Here is a 21,302-nt window from a genome sequence, read left to right as displayed (position 1 = left end):
TTCTTGTGTTAATAGATAGAGACGTGAAACTGGAATAATTCAGAAGGCACAAGTTGAATAACAATAGCAGTAATAGCTTTCTTCCATTTTTTGGGGGAGATAAAAACTGTACAACTTAACCTAACCAAACTATCTATTCATCACCTAAGCTTAAGCTAACAATTTCTTTGGAGAAAAAACCCAACAGATTAGTCTTTTCTTTCTTCATCCAGTAACAACAACAGCCTCATTTGCCATTCTGCAAAGCCAATTTCAAATATATTCAGCTCATATACATTGCTAAAATGACAAGAAAGCTACTACAACACATGCTGCTACTAACACCACAATACCTCATGAACATATATGCTCATTCATTACAGCAACCAAATGCCGATCATCAAGCACTGAATTCATTCAGATTTGTTCAAACAGTTGTCAAGACTGTGCATTATCTGCGTCCGATTCACTACCAGAGGAACTCCCTGAATCTGAATCTGTACAAGGCAAAGCTCAAACAAATGAGCATTTTTTGTTCTCTCAACACAAGGTAGAAACCCAAGAAGAATCAGTATCAATACCACTCGAGGATGACGAATCGCTACTCGAGCTGCCAGAACTGCTCGAGCTACTGCTGGCATTGCCACCGCCACCGCCAAGCCCTTCAACAGCATCAGCACCACCACCACCGCCGCCGCCGAGCCCTTCATCTTTCTCAATCTCCACAGGAGGGAAGCTCGCAGCCGGCATATCATCATCAATATCCAAATCTTCTTCCTCATTGTCTTTCATCTTCTTGCCCGGATCATCATTCTTGTCACTCATTGCACCCTACACAACATTAGCATCAACATAAGTAAACACCAACGAAACCAAGATTGTCTAAACTAGTGAAAATACCACGATATAACAATTCTTGATTGCAAATTCAACTCTTACCATATCAGCGTCGGTAACAGGACTAGTGGGAGCTGGATTGTTGTTCATCATCAATGCTTGCCGCTTTGTCTTGCTCACCAACTTCTTCCAATTCGTCACAAAGCGATCAAGTTCCCACAGCGTTTCCGTATCAAGAGCCTCAATATCAAGCTCGATTTCATCACCATCCTGAGCCAAATGCTCGTTCCTCTTCCTGATTATCTGCACCAGCTGAGGCATTTTCTCTTGGGGCATACTCTGCAACCCAAGTCCAAGCTTCTGCTTCTCGTCCATACTCATATCTCTCTTATTCACATCCTTAGCTCTCGGCTTCGGCAGCTTGGTCGCCACTACTCTTCTTTGCTCCTTGGCAACGGGCAGAGGAGGAGCTCTCACCGGGGAAGGGGGAAACGGCTCCGGTGGATTCATCGGCGGTGGAGGCGGATTAGAAGGCGTAGAGGCACTAGAATGGGCTTGCATTGCAGAATGCATCCCATCAGACTTCTTCATAATGTGGGAAACCGGAACATGGCTAGCTTTCGGCTTCTTCTTCGCAGATAGAACCTGAGAACCATTGTTGTTCCAAGAGCTCCCCTGCAATTCCTCAGCCTCTCGGAACGGGAAATCATTGTTAATGTTGAACTCGCCGGGCTCCTTCTCAAGCCGCTTGTCAAGCTTCTCCTGCACTGGCTTGAACATCTCCTCAAACCGCATCAGCATTTCCTCGGCCATCCCGTTAACGAGATCCGACTTAGGGTTGTACAGCAATGCATTGTTAAAAGTCAGCCTAACGTCAGCGGCGAATTCTGCAGGCGTACGGTATAAATTCTTCGCCAGATTCGCTTTCACGGTACCGAGATCCATGGGATGCTTCACAATATCGTGGTAATCGTGAAGCTTGAAAGCATCTGCATCCACCGGAACTTTGAAAACATACCCGTGTTTGCATTTGATCAATTTATTGACGATCTTCTCGCATTCCTTCAACAAATCCCCAAAATTGGCCGCCTCGAAACCCCCAATGTCAAATTCATTGACAAATTTCTTGGGGGCGGATCCAATCGCAGGGCCAGGACGCTTGCTGCCGCTAAATTTCTTCGATTTCGGTTGAGATCTAGGGGTTTCAACATTGTTGAACCGACCAAACTCAATCCGATCTCGCAAATCACGGATCTGATCAAGCTCGGCAGAGAGACGTTTCCGGAGCTCCAGCAGCTTCGATTTCGTGTACGACGAGACATTAAAGGTCAAATAGCCTCCGTAATTCCCCGCTTCACGAGGTGTGGGAGCCTGGTTGAAGGAATACGCATCATCGGACGCCGTCTGCGTCACGGCCGGCAAATCGACGTTGCTGCGATAACGACTGGCGGCGGCACCGTTCGCTGCAGACGGGTGGTGGAATTGCTTCTGCTTCTTCTTAAAATTAGGATGAGGGTTCGAATTGACATGGGGATTCACGAACTGCGTCTTTCCCATGTGGCTCCAGCTCGCTTCATTCTGGCTCGCTAGAACGGCGGATGCCATGAATCACACCGACGGCAACGCTCGGCTCCGTCGAGTCTCCGGCAGCAATTTCCCCCAAAAATCATGTATCGAACAGCCGGAATCGGACCTTCCCTCCCCTCGCCAAACGACCTACGGCAGCTCAGAGCTAGATTAAATTAAAAAAATCAGCTAGAATTTGGGGGAAAACGAAAAAAGGAAATGATTCTAAACACCAATTTCACAACGATTCTAAACACCAATTTAGGGTTTGAGCGAAGAAATCAGGAGGAGAGGGCGTGCTTCTTAAAGGCGATGAGATCTACCCGCTGATATCACGGGCAGCATCGCAGCCGTCGATCGTCCAGTCCCACGGTAAAAAGTGACTTTGTTTGCTGGCGGGCAGTTGACCGGGACATCTGTCTCGGACGGCTCAGATTGTGCTGTTGGACACGTGGCGTCTTTCTGGACATACGATGGATGGAATTGAGAGGATGGCAAGGCGTTTGTGTCTGAGGTGAGATGAGTCGCACGTGGCAGTTCTTAGGGTTCGTGTGTGGACCACTGAGAGTGGTGACGTGGAATTGACGACGTGAATGTGAAGATAACTCGGTTCGTCATGTGCACCACGGGAAGAACGTTAAAAAGCCGACTTTGTTTGAATTTTACAATTGTGCGTTGTGCCCTATGCATGCACAAACTGAACCGAAACGGCGGTTAACCGCCGGTTCATAATCCGGAACCAGAACCAGCGGCGGCGGTTCGGACGGTTCGGTTCAAGTTCACGATTTTTAGAAACCGGAACCGACGGTTCAACAGTTCGAACCGGCGGTTCAAATAAAAATAAAAAAATATATTTATTATTTATAAAAATTAATTTTTATATTTAAAAATTAATTTTTATAAAAAAATAAATACAAAAAATTCATAATATCCCATATTTATTTGTTGGGCCTCTGAATTCTAAGAAACCATTCTTGGTTGTTTCTCTTTTATAAAGATATCTTTGAATGTTTTATGTTTCAGTTTCGATGTAGGACAAAATATGTCGAAGTATTTTCTTTTATAACTATATGTTTAGATCATTCATTAATCTTTTTCCAATGTAGAAGAAAAAACTTTCTTTATTTTTTACATTTTATTATTTACTACTATTTTTATATTTATTTTTGTCATAATTCCTTTTCTAAGGCAAATTTATAGTTAATAATAGCATCAACTAGAATAGTTTAGTTATAATAGTTTAATTAAATTTGAATGTGGCATATTGCTCATAATTTGTATATTTATAGAATGTGGATATGTTTAAATAATTGGATTTAAATGTAGGTATGTTACTCATTTTTCTCAATGTATTGATTAAAATGTGTAAAAAAATAACAATTAATATAATTTGTATAAGAATGATAAAAATAGACGATTAAAAAAGCAACCAATATTTAAATTTATTGTTTTAGACTTCAAGTCTTTAGTGATTTGTAATTGTTGTAACTTATAGCCTCGTTTAAATTTATATCAATAAAGCAATTTCTTCGTGATTTTTTGAATTTTATTTACGCACATTCCATAGATAACTAAAGAAGAAAATGCAAAAAAAAAAATCAATGTTCGGAACCGGCGGTTTTTGAACCGTGTGCATGCCTATTGTGCCCTTCAATTTAGTAGGGGTTTCTACTTTCCACAATTGGTCTTGATCTTCATTTTATTATAGAACTAACACTTTTCTAAATTTGTATACTTATTGTGTCCCCACCTGTATGTATATGTTTTGGCATAAATTACTTTTTCAAATACTATTATGATTTAAATAATATTTTATTCGATAATAAAATATTAGAAAATGACTTGAGGGTGTTTTTGTAAATGCTGAAAATATTTTATCAAAGGTTCTGAGGTGCGGCTGTATTGCATGTACATAGGTCGGGATTTGTTGAGTGTGATCCAAGCACATTGTGCACATGCCGCCTCAATCGCGCCTCTAGTCTCATCTATAAAATATTACTATTAGTATCTATAAAAAATGGCCAGAAAAGTCCCTGTCTAGGTATTCTAATCTTGAATGCAAGCATCAAAATGTGAATAATGTGATAAAACTATTAATAACATTCATCAAGTAAAAATCAATTCGATCATAGAAAAATTATTGAATTGTATAATTAATAAACAAAAAAAGGTAAACTAAAAATAGTAAAATAAAATAAAGGAGAATAGTAGGGGTAGAATCGGCAAAGGACTGCCAAAGTGTGCTGGGCCCAACCCAACCCATGAGCAATAATATTTTTTTTCAATTATAAAAGACAGCAATATATAGGGTGGCGTCCATATCTACCCAAACGAGTTTTTTCTTTTTTTTTTCTACAATAAAATTTATATTCCGTGTTTGTACTGAACTTTTTTTTGTTCCGGGTTTGGGAGATGCGTCTCCTTTTAATGAGACGCATGACGATTATGCGTCTTTCATAAAGACGCATGAGGGTCATGCGTCTCCCTTTTTTTCGTTTTTTTAACGACGCATGAGGGTCATGCGTCTTAGGTAGAGACGCATCTCCCTCATGCGTCTTTTATTTTTTTTAAATTTTAATAGACGACGCATGATGCTCATGCGTCTTAGGGAGAGACGCATGATGCGTCTCTAACTTGCTTAAATCTGTAGCAGGAAGGCACCCGGTCGGGTGTGTTTTTTGGCCTACTAATTCCACCCGCCCGGGTGACAATTTTAACAAAGGCGGAGTCCAGAGCATAACACTCGACCAGGTGAGTTTTGCACCAATAAATCACCCGGCCGGGTGAAAATTTTAAAGCATAAAGAGTCCAGAGGCATTTCACCCGACCGGGTGATATTTTCAGTTGCAAATATCCACCCGGCCGGGTGGTTCAATTCAAACTGCAATTTTGCAGTTTCATGACGGTTTCGGGGAAATTAGGCAGGATACTGAAAGGAGAAGACGAGCACGGTGGGGAGAGAAAAAAAATCAAGGGAGGAAGGAGACGAGAGAAAGACTTGAGAATATTGAATCAAGAAGAGAAGTTGTGCTTGAGATTTCATCAAACAATTCATCTTCTCCGAATTTGCTCCATGGTTTCAAGGATCTTCATCTCCATTATTTTTGTTCTTAGTTCAAACATGTTAGGCTAAGAATATTGTGTTGCTCCAAACATGTAGAAAAATTAATTTCATGATTTATCCGATGTTCGTTTCTATTTCGTGCTCGTCTTTGCTACTTGTACTTTGAATGAAATTATCCCTCAAGGTGCATCTTTTGTAATAGTTTCAATTTCTTATTTTGATGCCTCTTTAGCATGAAATAAGATGGACCGAAGTAGTATTGAATTATCATTTGTATTCGTTCAGATGAAAAATTGACAAATTGACAAATTGATCATTTGTATTCGTTTAGATTATCATCTGCCTTCAAAATCAACCTGGCAAATTACTATGTATTTTTTTTCTTTCACAGAACCACTTCTCTAAATAATTTACTAAAAAAAGTTCACTACTTGCAAAATGGAAAGCATAATTTACTTGCAAAAAATTCACAGAACCATAGAATCATCATGTACAGCAGTGATCATCATGCATACATGCAAAAGGGAAATTAAAATCAGAAACAAAATCATCCGAATCAGCTCCTCTTCTCCAGAATAATACTTAAATAAACAAAGAACCTGAGCTACTTATACGACGACAGAGTGTATTTTGACGGTTCAATCCCCTTATTCTTCCTTGTTGACATTCTCTTGTACACTTTGCTCATGAGCTTCCCAACCCCGCCGCGTGATGAACCCTCCGCAGCTGGTCGAGGTTGGACATGGATGCTCTGAACAACGTCTTCTTCCTCATTTTCCTCCTCTATGTTTTCATTTTCTTCTTCTCCTTCATCATCATCCTCTTCTTCAGCTTGTACATGAGGCACGATCTGGTAATTCTGGAAGAATGAATCGACCGACGCTCGGGCCCCACTCCATTGCGGCACGTCTTGGCTTTGTGAATATGGGCGACAATTCCAATTGGGCTCAGGCTGGCTTGGAGAATACAGGGGATGGTCCCACTGTGACTGAGACTCATGTGCCGGGTATGAATACCACTGGGGTGGGTCATGCTCTTGATTCTGCGGATCTGGTGCTACATAGTCGGGATGCGGCTGCGACATCCTAAATTGCTTTGTGTAGCCGTGTCCCCCAGTCCGAACACCAGGCACTCCATGACGCCGTGGAACTACTTCTGGTTGATAAGGCATGACCACATCCCGATGTTGAGAAGCGGGGTACTCCATGACATCAGCGTTGTTCGTAGATTCGAGGACATTCCTAACAATTTCTCAAATCTGGCGTACTCGTGGGTCCATTTCGTCTTCCATAGTTAAATGGAAAACCTGCTGAAAACCCTCAACCTAGACAAAAAAATGATACAAATATCAATACGAAACAATCTATATCACATGAAAGCATATAGTTTAATATAACAAACTTACAAATAGTCTCATCGAAGTAGCCGACTCGTTCATCCCAGCAGTGGACCGTGCCCCAGGCTGAGTCAGGTACGTCACGGTAATCCTGTTATACCACGCCATATACCCCGGGCTCATAGGAATATTCATGGACATCGGTGCGGCGTCTTCGGCAGCTTGGAACCTTTCGTACCTCAGGTCCCACTCCCCAATGTAGAACTGATGCGTGTTTGCCCAGTTGTTGCCCTTCTTACCACGCCGATCATTTTTGCCCAAATGATCGGCGTTCCTTAGCATCCTGTCTACATACTGAGGTATATCCTGGTACCGATTGAACTGTCGCCGCACTCGTCCAGGCTCATGTGCCTCGACATAGGCCCAACATACCAAGTAGGTTTCGCACAAAGAGCATCCATTCACATCATCGCAGTAGTCAGGCAGTATGCAATGTGCGTATGGTGTCCAGATAAACTACAAAACAGCAATGCAAATGCCAAATTAATTCCATAATAAGTTCATAAATGAAGTCTAAACCGAAATAATATTCACCTGGCTAGGTCTAATCAGAGATATTTGGTCACGGTAATGCTCAACCGAGTGTCTAGGAACATTTCCTATCTGCTTTGTTCCTTTCCACCTATACATAAAATTGATGTAAGTAAATTACCCAATATGCATAAATAAATAAATACTTAGATATATACTTGGCGCCACATGGTGTATATGGCTCGTGCACAATTGATCCTATGAACGAAGGCTTCAATGTGGGCATTCTTTCCCACGCCCATAGCTGCAGAAGGATCATAGGCTCGCCCAACTCTTTCCTCTTATCCATGGAAGCCTCACACAGATAATGATAAAGGTAGGTCAATGCCACACTTCCCCAACTAATAGTCTTCACCTCTTCCGGATCCCCAAGCGCATTCAACCACATAAATGGAACCTTACACCCCGTGGTGTCTAGTAGAATGAGACCTTCTAATAAAATTAGGGCATGTATACGTGCCCTTTGGATGTATACATACGTAGGTAGGTCATCACCCAGAGGCATCCTTGTTTGGTTGATCAGCGCGGTCATCAGCAAACCGTCTTGCTTTGTCTCTGTGGAAGTATCTGGTATCCATCCCAACAGATCGTGGCACTTGCTGGTCCAATCTGGAAAGTTGATATGATAGTCGCGCCCTGTGAAAACGTGACCCTCCGCCCTCAAGCCCCAAATGGCTTGCACATCTTTCAAGGTGATCGTCGCCTCACCGATTGGTAGATGGAAAGTGTGCGTCTCCGGCCTCCAACGCTCAATCAAAGTCGTGATCAGCAGCTCATTGTCGACCTTCATGGGCCTCCCACAATCCATCACGCCTTTGAAACCAAAGGCGTCAAGCCAATATCTAACATTCTCATGAATGTCGATGTCCCAAGTCTTACTTTCTATCCTTCGGACTTTAAATACTTGTGTTGTGCCCTCTTTCATGAGTTTATTTGAAATATGATGTTTCTGCATATTTAGCACGGACGGGTCTTCGGGTCCATATAATAATTGTCCGCTAGAACTTGAAGTCTCCATCTAATCTAAGTACATATTCACAAAACAACAATTACAAACTCACAATTGCAATACAAATAACATATACATTCAAATTCATCGGCAAAATAACAAACATCATAAACCAAATGATTCACTCCAATTCAACACAATTCATGATTTATAATGCCTAATTTATATATAACTACTAAATTAGAAGGTTAAATTAAAAGATACATTTCAACCCATACTCTATTCTCCAATTACAACCAAAATCACAACACCAAGCATCTCAAACATATCATAAACTATACAATAGCATGAATTTAACCAATAATATCCATTACTATTAACAAAACAACAAAACATCGACTAAAAATTAAGCAATTTGTTGTAAACCATAATTTACAAAATTGGGAGAAATCTAAACAAAATATGCACATTAACAATAAATAAGGGAGGAATGTTGAAAGATTGAAGGAAACTTACCGAAATACGAGGGGAAATCGTCGGATTCGCCGGAATTGCCAATGAAAAATCACCTAATTCGTCTTTCTCTCTTTCTGTCGCGCTCGAAGGAGGCTACTGCCTCTGCCTCATCTGATTTAATTCGAATTAGAGACGCATGAGGGAGATGCGTCTCTACCTAAGACGCATGGCCCTCATGCGTCGTTAAAAAAAATGAAAAAAAGGGAGACGCATGACCCTCATGCGTCTTTATGAACGACGCATAATCGTCATGCGTCTCATTAAAAGGAAACGCATGAGGGTCATGCGTCTCTCCCAAACCCGAACAAAAAAAAAGTTTAAAACAAACACGGAATCTAAGTTCTATTCTAGGAAAAAAAAAGAAGAAAAAACCCATACCCAAACCTTTTTATAACTCTCTACTGCTTTTTTATTCTTCTCAGTTTCAGCTACATATTTCCAATAATGTTTCCGCCGCGGCGTGTATGAGTTGAATCGCTGATGCCGCAGACCAGCGGGATCTGATGTTGTGTTATTTCGCACGGTTAATCTCCGCCGGCCGCCGCGGATCGCGAATGAGATGCGGCGGCGGAGGGAGGAGGTTTTTTGCGATGTGGCTGAATGTGAATTTGGCGCGAATTTGAGCTGAATTTGGCGTTGCATTTGTGTGAATCATGACGTGTGTAGGTGGCAACGTGAGTACTTTTTCGTCCAGTAAAGTTGAGCTCTGTTTTTTTTTTCTACGAGTTTTGTGACATTTACGTTTTTCATTTTATTTTTTTCATATATCTAGTCCTTGATTTAATATGTAAATTCGCTTTAAAATTGGAGTAACATTTTTTCCGTTACCTTTTTAAAATTTTTTAATGGAGGAATAGTAATTATTAATATCAAATGGACAATAAAGCTGTCTCGTCTCGATCATGGATTTATTATTCAGAGATGAGACATGAGAGGCAAGTCGTTTGAATTATAAAAGTACTCCATATTTAAATGGTTTTGGTGAAATGTGGATTTAATGCGGGCATTTTGCTAAGTCAAAAATGTGTTCTTCAATAGATAATTGTTGTTTGAATAGAAAATCGAATAATATTAAACTTTCATATGCAAATTCATGATTGTATTTTTGAACTATAGAGTAATCTAATCGAGGGTTCAAGATAGTCTCGTTACTGTTATATGTGAAAATACATTTAACCAAAAATACAATGCCTTTTAATAGCTCAAACGATTCATGATTGTATAACATCAAAATGCCTTTTGTTGTACACTATTGATTGAACAAGACAAATAAAATAAGTATCCATAATTTCCAATTTCATATCAAAGCTTCTACTAATAGTATAAAACAGAGTATCTCTAGCGAGAAATATCCACAAATGTAGGATTATTTCATTATATTAATATAAGTACATAACTTTATATTTTTCTTCTAATTATGACGAAAATATTGTACATAATATTTTAAAGGCAGATTTAAAGAAAATGAGTGAAGTCCTAGAAGAGCCATAGCAAGTCGCAGCATTCATCCATTAAACAGCAGCAACACATCGCCGCAAGGCTGCATTAAACAATCACAATCACAATCACAATCATAATCATATATATTACTCTAAGATATGGATAAAGGCTTTAGCCATTCGTAGCTAAAATCACTCATCCAATTTTGTATTTTCCACAAAATTAAAATGTAGAAAAAATTATCCATCAATTTTAATACCGTCGCTAATTTTCCATAGCGATTATCCGATCACCCACATTAGGCCCAAAAATCTACCATCACAATTCACAAGTCAAGTTCATGATTTTTAAGTTCATGTGAAATATCAAAATTAGGCCATCCTACGTGATTTTAGCTGCGATTTTATATGTAGACTAACAAAATTATAGGGATAAAATCTACACAAAATTACAATAAAAAAGAAAACAAAATTTTCAACTAAGCTACCAATACTAACTAACAAGTAAAAATTTTATTTTGCAGTTTAACAATTCAAGAAATCAAAATTGAATTAAATCACATAGAAACACATACCACCCTTCCAAGAATCCGGGCTCCCTCTTCGGCGGCGCTGCCGCATACTGTGGCGGCGCCACCACCGGCGGCCCCTGGTAGTATCCTATAACAAAATCCAACCCAAATAAAAACTATCCAAAATTAAAATATATATATATATCTTAAACAAGATTATATGGATTAAATCTAAGTTACCTTGAACAGGATAGGGGTAAGCATATTTTGGTGGTTCACTCATCTCTTAACAAGATTTGTTAGCACAAGAAAATTTAGAACTCCTCTCTCTCTCTCTCTGTATGTGTAGTGTATATATATTTATTTAGTGGAGTGAATGTTGTGGAGAGAATAATGAATCAAATTCTTTACTTGAAATTTCTGTTGGGGATGTGATGAGAATGCTCTGGAAAGATGGTTTCATATTGATATTGGAAATATGTGGGCCATGCATGTTTCTAGTATGTTTATTAAGTCACATTTGCTTCTTACCTGTACACGTGGCAATGTGTGAGGCCATATTATATATATCTCTTATATAATGTTAATCAGCATTTTAAACTTATTTTATATACTAATACTACTCCTCATTATTCTATCAATAATGCATGGATGAAAGCCAAAATTATTTAGAAAATAAGGCATGGATGAAAAGCCCAATTTCGAAGTAAAGAAAGCCCAAAATTTGGTCACGTTACTAAGCCCATATTCAAATAAAATATAAGCCCACCCAAGTGATATTTGATTTCCGAAGCCTTGTCTTCAAAGAATGATTCTAACTCCATAATTCCAAGAAATTGTCTAATTTACAAAACAAAAGCTACCTTCCAAAAATTTAAAAATCTCCAAAGATTGGAATGAATAATTTTACATAATCAATAGTTCCTTAATATTATTTGACAGTAACAGAAGCATTAAAAAATGAAAATGGATTGCGATAGCAAATTAAAAGCCCTATTTATAATAGAACTAACGTGTTCCCCCTTTGCAAGTATTAAACTTTGAACAATCAGATATTAAATCGTGGTAAAAGAAACCATACGATACTGAAGAGGATTCAGTGATCCACTTTTTTATATCTCATTTTATGTATCACTCTCACTTTTTCATAAATTCTACTGTATATATTTTTCTCTTTAATTAAATTTTGTACTTTGATTTTTTAGTTATATTTATCATATAAAAAATGATTTTGAAGTTGATAAATTCATAAATAATCAAGGTATAATTTTTCTTAAAATTGCAATTTTACAGAATAATATTATTTTGATGTATTTTTATATTAATATGTTCTTATAATTTTATGAAAATAATTAGTACACGAACAATGAGACCTTGTATTACATCAAGTCTCTTTCATTATCACTCTGTAATATATTATTTATTTCTTCATGGACTTTAGATGGTACAATAAGTGATGTTATTTTAGATTTTTAGGTGGGATCGAGTCGTTCTTTAATAGGTGAAATATGATAGTATTATCCATTAAAATGATTGCAAAGGATAATATTATTATTTAAAACCCATATTGATTCTTAATTTTTACTATTAGGCTATTGGAGATTTTTGTTTGAGATCTCCTCGTATACACATATCTTAATCACTTGGTCTATTTGTTGATTTCGTTGAATTTGACTATTACGTATAAATTAAAGAAAATTCATACTTGACGTTAATGAAACTGAGAAAGAATTATACTACTATATTTTACTACAATCCAACCTTATTGTGCTTCTAAGAAATTATTAGGAAAAAGTGAAACAAGAATTAGTATACATCACCATCATTTTAGGCATATATCAGCCCAAAATTGCAAGTTTTATTTGAACTTTTTAAAAGTTTTTTCGGACAATAGGAACTAAACAAAATATTAGGACAAATGCAAAAGTGAATTATTTTTTAGATGATAAGTGGAAGGAATTTTAGAATTTGAGGGGACAACCTATAAAGATTAAAGAGTGAATAGAAATATACTATGCCTTTTCTGACTTATTGATTGGAGGGAAAACATTTTATCCACTAAACCGTGTTATCTTCACTGCTGAAAACATTGTATATATATATTTTTACACGAATTTAGTAAATACTAGGTAAGTGTGTGCATAGATGGCAAAAAAAGGCCCATGTTTAGGGCTGGGGAAAAATACCGAAATACCGAAATACCGGTCTTATCGTACCGAAAAAATATCGAAAATACCGAATTTTTGGTATACCGTGACTTTCGGTACGGTATGATACCTTACCGAAAAATTTCGGTAAGGTAACGGTATGGATTTTCAAATACCGCGGTATACCGCTGCATACCGAAATTCGGTATATACCGTAAACTAAGGTATATACCACAAAAATATAAACACAATTATATATAAAATATATTTTATATATTTTTAAATTATAAAATCTAATGTGAAATATAAATATAATTATGAATAAATTATATTTAATTTATTTTTAAAATTATAAAATATAAATAATATTCTAAAAATCTAATTTTCTATTTTAATTGATGTTGAAAGTAAGGTATACCGAACTTCGGTATGGTATACCGAAAATGAGGTACGGTATCGGTATGGAAATTCGTCATACCGAAAATAAGGTATACCGAAGTTCGGGATACCGAAAACATTGGTAAGGTAAAGGTATGATTTTTTCGCATACCGTATTTATGGTAAGGTATACGGTATGGTGGTTTCGGTAAGGTATACCGTACCTACCCACCCCTACCCATGTTTATTAGATGATGGAGTATTATATTCAATAATATATATTAGGTAAATGAATAAGTCATGCTAATTGATTTTTACGTAAATAAAAATATATAATAATGACAAAATATAAAAAGAAGTATGGGATAGTCACCAAAATGGAATGAATGATGTGTTTGAAGACAGATAAATAAAAAAAATTGAGCAATATTTAAAAAGACTGGAAAGTAAGAGTAAAGAGTTTTGAAAAAAATGAATAAATTCATACATTAGTAGTATTAAGTTAAATTAGTACTAAAAAGTATGTATTACATAAACCAAAACTAAATAGAAATTTCTTCAATTTTACTTCGTAACATTTGAAAATATATTTTAAGGTCCATTAACTTCGATGGATGTAATATCATTTGAGCTATTTTTTCATCGTTTCAAATTTTTTTAGATGAAAATATCCTCAAGCTTATGAAGGACATTTCAATCTATTAACTTTCTATTCTTCATTAATATATTTGATTTATATTTCTAATTCTTTTTCGCCTTTGTGTCTTCTTTTTTCTCTCTTTTTTCCATTTCTATAACTTCTTTTTTTATCTTCTCATCTCTCTTAATCTGAAGTAACAATATAAATATGAATGAATGAATGAATGTGTAAGTATTTTAAAACGATCTTCTAAGATACTTTAAATGCCCTTTACGGGCTTAAGGATATTTAGTCCAAAAAAAGTTTAAAATAGTATAAAAGTAGCTCAAAGATAATTGATAAGACTCGTTTCATGCATTGGTTTTGGGTGATATTACATGCTTTTTGGGGAGATAATGCACAAATTTGAGATTAAGTGTGCAGGTATCTGCTGAGTCAAGTAGATGTTGCAAACTGACCGAGCAGATGCAGAATGAGCATAAAAGGAGTAAAAATGTCGAAAATCTGCTAGGTCAAGGAGAATTATTAGGAGAGGAGGCAGTGGAAGGAAAAGGACAAAAGAGAGAGAATTCGAAGACACCCTTATTTTAAGGGTCAAACGTCAAATCTTGAAGAGCATAACCTAGGAATTTGAGCTTGAAGCCTCCCTCTATAAAGGGACCAACGTGAATGAAGAATGTAGCGCTTAACACTACCATTCTCGTAGTTTAGGTAAAAGCTCTCATAGGCGCTTAACGCCACCGCTTTCTTAGCTTAGTTACGTGGTTTCGACGGAGGAATTGACAACTCCGACGTCGGGATTACGTTTTATTTCATGTTTTCAAGACTTTAGTGTAGATTTACAGTGTGTTGGTCGTTTCAACGGTGGAATTGACGCCCCCATCTTAGAAGCTCCTTCACATCTCACTTTCTAGTTGGATTAAATGGTTTCACCAGAGGAATTGACGACTCCGCTGTTGGATCTTGGTTTATTTCCACTTTTATGAAGCTTTGGTTTATTTTCATGTTGATGATGCCATTTACTCATGTTTCTTTGATGCTTTTCGCAATTGGTGGCTTAGATGTTTAGATCCATGATGTTTACATGATTTACAGTAGTTTAGATGTTGAGATCCAGTTGTTCACGTGCTTGATTTCTGAGATATGTTAGTTTAGGTGATGCATGCAAGGTAAATCTGTGTTCATTTCGCTTTCTGCTAGACCGAGGAGAGTAGATCTGATATCCTAGCTTGATTTCGTGTTCACGTTCTTTGTTTGATGCATGCTCTGGTTTCTGCGTCAATGGTGTCTCATGCCCTGTTTTCACTCTATTTTAGCTTAGTTACATGAAGAAGATGAAGTGGGAAGTTGGTTAGAGAATTAGATTTGTTTTTTTGCTTTTGCTATTTGCTTTTCACAGCCAGTTTAGGAAAAATGGTCTCCACTTGCTTTTCAGCTTTGTTTGTCTATTTTAGGAAAGTCTTTAGCTTGGTTAGTAAGTTTCAATTGTTTTATTGAATTGCTTTCATGTTTTATTAAAATGATCAAAAATATTTTTGTGTTTTATTTTCCCTCCGTACTTCTTCAGTCTCCTAGGTCAGTTAGATAGAATAGTCTCTTAATTCTACCGAGTCCAGTAGATCTAAACTTAACTCACTCAATGAATGCGCAGCAGTTGACCCTTTAGAATGCGGCGATATCTTTTTCTCAGCATTGTCAAAACGTTGGAGGCATGTGATGAATACTTCTAGTATCGGGAAGATGGCATCGGCAGACCCGGACTTATGCCGTTGCAGAAGTGCATGGTTGCACTCGGGTAGTTGGCCAACGGCACCACGGCGGACATGTTCGACGAGTACCTTCACGTCGGGGAGACAACTGGCCGGTAGTGCCTGAAGAATTTTTGTAGGGAAGTTGTGGAGACTTGTAGCAACACATATTTGCGAAGGCCAACTGCTGTGGATTGCCAGGCCCTGATTGAGATGCACGAGACGGTGCACGGCTTTCCTGGAATGCTAGGGAGCATAGATTGTATGCACTGGGAGTGGAAGAATTGCCCGACGGCATGGAGAGGCCAATTTACTAGTGGATAAGGGCAGCCACCCGACGATGATCCTCGAAGCCGTCGCTGACCATCGGCTCTGGATCTGGCATGCTTACTTCGGTATAGCGGGGTCGAACAACGATATCAACGTCCTCAACTCATCCAACCTCTTCACCAAGCAATGCAATGGCAATGGCCCGGCCATCGAGTTCACTGTCAACAGACGCCCATATCATATGAGGTACTACTTGGCCGATGGCATATACGCAAGGTGGCCTGTTTTTGTGAAGACGATCAGCTGCCCAATGGGTGACAAAAGAGTTTTATTTGCGCAAAAGCAGGAGGCTACGCAGAAGGATGTGGAGCGGGCATTTGGTGTGCTCCAAGCGCGGTGGGTTATAGTGAAAGGTCCGGCGCATTTCTGGTACAAGGAAGTCATCGCCGATGTCATGTATGCTTGCATCATCTTGCATAACATAATAGTCGAACACGAAGGTGGAAGAGTCACCGATTGGGGCGATGATGAAGCTGGATCTAGCTCCAGTACGGCGAACCCGCCCCACGTTCGAAGATTACCGATGGGCTACGATGAGGTTCTATCCAGACAGGCCTCAATACGCAACCAATAAGACCATGATCAGCTCATGAACAATATGATTGAAGAAGTTTGAGACCGTAACATCCATTGAGAATTTGTAGTTTTTTTTTTATTTCGTACTGTACTGTTTGAACTTTCAATAAAATAAAGTTTTTTTTTTCAATTTTTATAGTGTTTTAATATTCAAATAAATAAAATGATTAGGGCGGACTATAGGTGGCCGATAGGGCATCCTACTGCAAATGAATGAGTAGGAAGATAAAATACTGATGTGGCGAAGCATACGGTCGCCCCGTGGATGCTCTCATGCGAAATGTAGGAATTAATTTGATCTCAACAACGGTACAAAAGCGACACAGAAACATATGTATATTATAAAGCATGTAAACACCTCACTCAAATCATTATTAACCATTATAACTAAGGTTTAATGGGTATTTAATAAAAGCATAATTATTGACCAAAATCACAATGTTTGCGTAACTTTGGGGACACCTTTCCCACCTGCATCCGGATTATACCCTCCAGCTGTCCTCATCTCGCCGCCGCTCACCACGCCTTGATACTGCGGCGGCGCCACCCCCATCACCCCCCCTTGCGTCGTGGTGTACACCACCTGCCTCCCCGCCCCCACATCATACGCCACCTGCGCGTACCCTGCCTCCGTCATAATTCCCGTCCCCCCTCTCACCATCCCGAAACCCTCCGAATATCCCCCCGCCGCTGCCTTCTGCTGCTGATGCTGCGGCAGCGCCGCCTGTGGATGCGGTATCACATTGTACATCTGCTGCTGTTGCTGCTGCTCCGGCGGCATGCGCTGAACGGCGTAGTAACCCTGCGGCGGAGCTCCGCCCATCGGCCTCATCATCGGCGCGTGGTACGCACCCGCCGGCGTCTGGATCATGTAAACCGGCTGCTCGGTGGTCGCCGGGAACATTCCGCCGGGGATCTGCCTATTTTCAGGCAAGTGAGGAACCGGTGGAGGAGCTTTCTCCGGCAATTTGTAGTACTCGGCGGCTGGATATCCGCCGGAGAGATTATCGTCGCTTTTTCTTCGGTAGACTCCTTGCTGCTGCTCCTCCAGCCTCAGCCGCTGCAGATCCTGAATATGCTTCTGGATCGGATCCATCGCAATTGAACGCTCATCCTGTCCTTGAAGGAACACCGGATCCTCCATCTCCGGAGCTCTCCCCATCATCTGTTGCTGAATCGGCGGTTGCGGCGCCATTGCGTTCGCTTTCTCAAATCCAAACAGGAAATCGACGTTAACAGCCGGCGGCTGAGGCTGCGGAGCCGCAGCCGGCACCGTATGCGGCTGCGCAGTGACAATCGGCGCAGAATTTAACGCCTCAACAAACCTCTCCTTCTCCGATTTAACATCATCGGAGCCGAAGCTCCTAGTCGACGAGCTCAAGCTCTGATTCAGCGTAGGGAAAATGAAAATCCTCAACCGCGTCGGCTTCGGAGAAATCCGGTACAGCCGCTCGTACTCGTGCATCATGTGCTCCAGATCGTCGTCGTTCGTGACGGAAATCAACGCGTCGAGATCTTCCCCGGGGAGCTGGTACTTGAAGGAGATGCTGTCGCAATCGCAGAGCGCGGTGAGCTTGGGGAGCAGAGAGCCGAATTTGATGCTGCGATCGACGGAGAGGATCTTCGTCTCGCCTCCGATGTACGAGAGCTGGTTATCGTGAGGGCGCGGGTGGATCTTCCCGCCGTAGCTGCACATGAACTTGACCTTGTAATTCGGCGGCGGCTGATTCCCCTGCGAATCCTCCCACGGCGGCGGATTCTCGAAGTCGATCTCGCGAGAGCGGGGGGAGGAGTCGCCGGACTCCGGGTAGGAGGAGTTGTACGGGTAGTTCTCCATAGGCACGCGTTAGCGTTTTTTAGGAGAGAGGAAGCAAAAATTTGGAGAGAGAGAGAGAGATTTGTGTTTAAGCGGCCATTTTGTGCGAGAGAAAATAGAGTAGTCAGTAGAGGGATTGTAGAAGCGTTTTATTCAGCTGGGTGAGGGGGAGGGAGTAGTTGCACCATTTGTTTCTGTGCAACCTTGGTTTAGTGCTGACGTGGCAGGACAGGTGGTGAGGATGAGGTGATGGGGAGTGGGGAAATTGAGAAATTAGGGCGAAAGAATGGTGACATGGGTCCCACTTTATGGGATTGATAATTGATTAAGAAAAGGATAAGAGAGAGGAGAGGGGAAGGCTATTCAATGATTCATAATGTTGACTGATTGATTAAGGCAATTTTCATTTACTACTGAATAAATTTTACTAAAAAATTTATAAAATTAATAGAGATATAGAAATAAATAATTTATTAGTAGAAAATGAGTCACGTTCGTTAAGGAGAAATTTTTTTCTTAAAATCAAAAGTTTTTATTTTTTAAGGAATAGATAAAAAAATTCTATTTTTAAGAGATAAATAGAGTATAATTTTAAAAGAATTAATAAATGTTCTAGAAGAATTACGTTTTAAGTGCTCGTCATAATTTTGTTATTATTTAAATATATATTTAATAAAATTATTTATCAAATTTTTTTTATCAAATACTCCCTCCGTCCTGACGTAAGTAGATACATTTATGATTTAAGAGAAAATATTTTAAATAAGTTAAGTAAAGAAAGAATAAAGTCATAAATAAAAAATGTAGAAAAATAAAAAGAAAATAAAATACTCCATTGTCAGAAGATAGAATAAAATAAATAAGAAGAAATATGTTACTTTTACTAAAAAGAAATAGGTGAATCTATATTAGCAACTCATTGTCAGCAGAAAACAAAATTGTGCTCATGCGCACAAATGCAAGTAACTGTTGTGTGTTCTTAGGGTTTTGGATCCCCTGCTATGGGTGATAGCACAGTAGGGGCTGCTGTTCCACCCATACCAATATTTTATTTTTAAATTATAATATTAAAATATTAATTTTTTTATTATCAAATAATTTGATGTGTGTGTGCATAATAGCACAGCCCCTGCTGTGAACAGCAGAGGATCCTTTCCTGTGTTCTTAGTGGACTGCACTGGCGCGCTTAACGCCTATCTAAGCATTTGTTTGTGTTCTTGTTTTGTTCGTGCTTAACACAAGCGGCCTATGTTCTTCGGATTTCAAATCAAATAGATTAATTTGGTATGTAACTTTTTATCTATTAAAAACATGGAATAATTACAAGATTGTATTTTTAATTAAATAATAACTTCAAATTAACCAAGCATTGTTTTCTTAGGATGACATAATTCGCAAATTAATTTAAATATTTGAATGCTACTCCATTGCCAATATTATGTGGAGTGGTGTAGTTAAGTAAGACTAAGTAACGATATTGTGATAAACACATACTTCAAAACAAAATTTATATAATAATTACTAGACGGTAGAAATTGTTAGAAAGAACAAAAATGCAACAAATATAAAATTTTATTAAAGTCCTGTCATTTTAAGAAAATCAAGTAGTTAAGATCTAGTTTCTGTTTTTGTTTGTTATTATTCACTTGATATAAAGTCCTTTTTATTGTCTCAAAAAATCAACACATAAATAAAACAATTGTGGTTGTTGCACTTGTCAATTAAATGCCTATGCATTTATTTGGCGCTACTACTTTATAACTACTTCAATCTTTATGATTCCTCTCCAATCAAACACTATATAATAGTAGTACTAAAGTACCAAACGGAAACCACATTTCTAATTATTTTACTATTTCTAAACCTGATAGAATGTAATGGTTGGCAATTGATACATAAAAATAAATATAATAATATCTCACATCGGTGTATACAAGAGCTTAATCCGCTATATAAGTCTCATGGGTCTTTCCTCTTATCACCAATTGGTTTTTAGGATGGAACCCATGGATTTCTATCTTGGTATCAGAGCGGGTCGCCGACTGTGGGTCATATTTAACTGACCCAGCAGTATATCTGAGCTGAAACCGAAAAAAAATGACTGACCCAGTAGTATAACTAGGCTGAAAATTTGGGCCAGTGGTCTAACCGATCGAAAAAAATTGGGCCGATTAAAAAAGTCCAACCTCTCCAAGATTCACCTTGAAGGGGTTGAGGGAGGGTGTTGGAGATTCACCTTGAAGGGTTTGAGGGAGGGTGTTGGCAATTGATACATAAAAATGAATATAATAATATCCCACATCGGTACGTCTCATGAGCCTCTTCTCTTATCACCAATTGGTTTTAGGATGGAACCCATGGATTTCTATCTGAAATGAGCAAGTCATTTTTTCACGATGCCTCAATGTGGCTATTACATTTTTTAGTTCCCAAAAATACCACTTACCGCAGCTCTCATCGCCGTATCCTTAAACTTAGTGAATCAGTTCCCTTCGGGTATGACCAATATCTTGATCTTAGTTATAGCTTTGATTTAAATTTCCTAGTCGTTGTCGACCGGCGTGACATAAGTTGGTGTATAAATTTCAAGAAACTACAAACTGTCGTAGTTTAGGGCTATGGTTTAGTTATTGTTTGCTATCATGATTTTGTTTTTTTTATTGTTTGTTGTTATCAGATCATTCTTCGATTATCATTAGGGAGATTGTATAATCTGCCGCGCCACGAGATCACATTTAAAGAGAAATGCTACAAGTAGTATGTTTTTGCTATTTGCTTTTTTGTTAATTTCAATATTACTTATTCTGTTGATTTTGTGCCGTTTGAATGCCACTATTCTTGATCAACTTCGCCTACCAATTCTATTTAATTTGAGCAT

At 38.6% G+C, this 21,302-nt stretch overlaps 2 protein-coding genes and 1 long non-coding RNA gene across 4 annotated transcripts; all 3 read right to left on the bottom strand.

Moving 5' to 3' along the window:
• Window positions 1–53: 53 nt before the first annotated feature.
• Window positions 54–2,642, bottom strand: LOC121756426 (transcription factor GTE7-like). Of its 2 annotated transcripts, XR_006040948.1 has the most exons (4): window positions 919–2,642; window positions 561–810; window positions 333–476; window positions 54–238 (listed from the first exon to the last, which is right to left on the bottom strand). XR_006040948.1 is itself a non-coding variant. In XM_042151974.1 (3 exons), exons 1-3 carry the CDS (start codon window positions 2,419–2,421, stop codon window positions 418–420), a joined length of 1,812 nt encoding a protein of 603 aa, XP_042007908.1. In that variant the 5' UTR covers window positions 2,422–2,642; the 3' UTR covers window positions 204–417. The 2 variants fall into 2 exon arrangements, 1 of the variants encoding a protein (XP_042007908.1); XM_042151974.1 differs by having other exon boundaries at window positions 204–476.
• Window positions 2,643–10,177: 7,535 nt separating this feature from the next.
• On the bottom strand, window positions 10,178–11,236 carry LOC121755012. Its single transcript, XR_006040601.1, has 3 exons — window positions 11,030–11,236; window positions 10,853–10,937; window positions 10,178–10,378 (listed from the first exon to the last, which is right to left on the bottom strand). It is a non-coding gene; the product is annotated as an uncharacterized LOC121755012 (long non-coding RNA).
• Window positions 11,237–16,882: 5,646 nt separating this feature from the next.
• LOC121756070 lies at window positions 16,883–18,626 on the bottom strand. The gene has a single exon (XM_042151527.1). It carries the CDS (start codon window positions 18,443–18,445, stop codon window positions 17,042–17,044), a length of 1,404 nt encoding a protein of 467 aa, XP_042007461.1. The 5' UTR covers window positions 18,446–18,626; the 3' UTR covers window positions 16,883–17,041.
• Between the last annotated feature and the right edge of the window lie 2,676 nt (window positions 18,627–21,302).

The sequence above is a fragment of the Salvia splendens genome, chromosome 11, assembly GCF_004379255.2.
Source record: "Salvia splendens isolate huo1 chromosome 11, SspV2, whole genome shotgun sequence".
Classification (NCBI taxonomy): domain Eukaryota; kingdom Viridiplantae; phylum Streptophyta; class Magnoliopsida; order Lamiales; family Lamiaceae; genus Salvia; species Salvia splendens.
This window is presented reverse-complemented; position numbering and strand designations above follow the sequence as displayed.

What these genes read in the sequence shown, in the direction of transcription:
- LOC121756426 (XM_042151974.1), bottom strand. Translation starts at nt 2,421, where the DNA reads ATGGCATCCGCCGTTCTAGCGAGCCAGAATGAAGCGAGCTGGAGCCAC. An exon ending in CTGTTACCGACGCTGATATG is followed by an intron (nt 811 to 918) that starts GTAAGAGTTGAA and finishes AATGTTGTGTAG; the next exon opens with GGTGCAATGAGTGACAAGAA. An exon ending in CGATTCGTCATCCTCGAGTG is followed by an intron (nt 477 to 560) that starts GTATTGATACTG and finishes TGCCTTGTACAG; the next exon opens with ATTCAGATTCAGGGAGTTCC.
- LOC121756070 (XM_042151527.1), bottom strand. Translation starts at nt 18,445, where the DNA reads ATGGAGAACTACCCGTACAACTCCTCCTACCCGGAGTCCGGCGACTCC.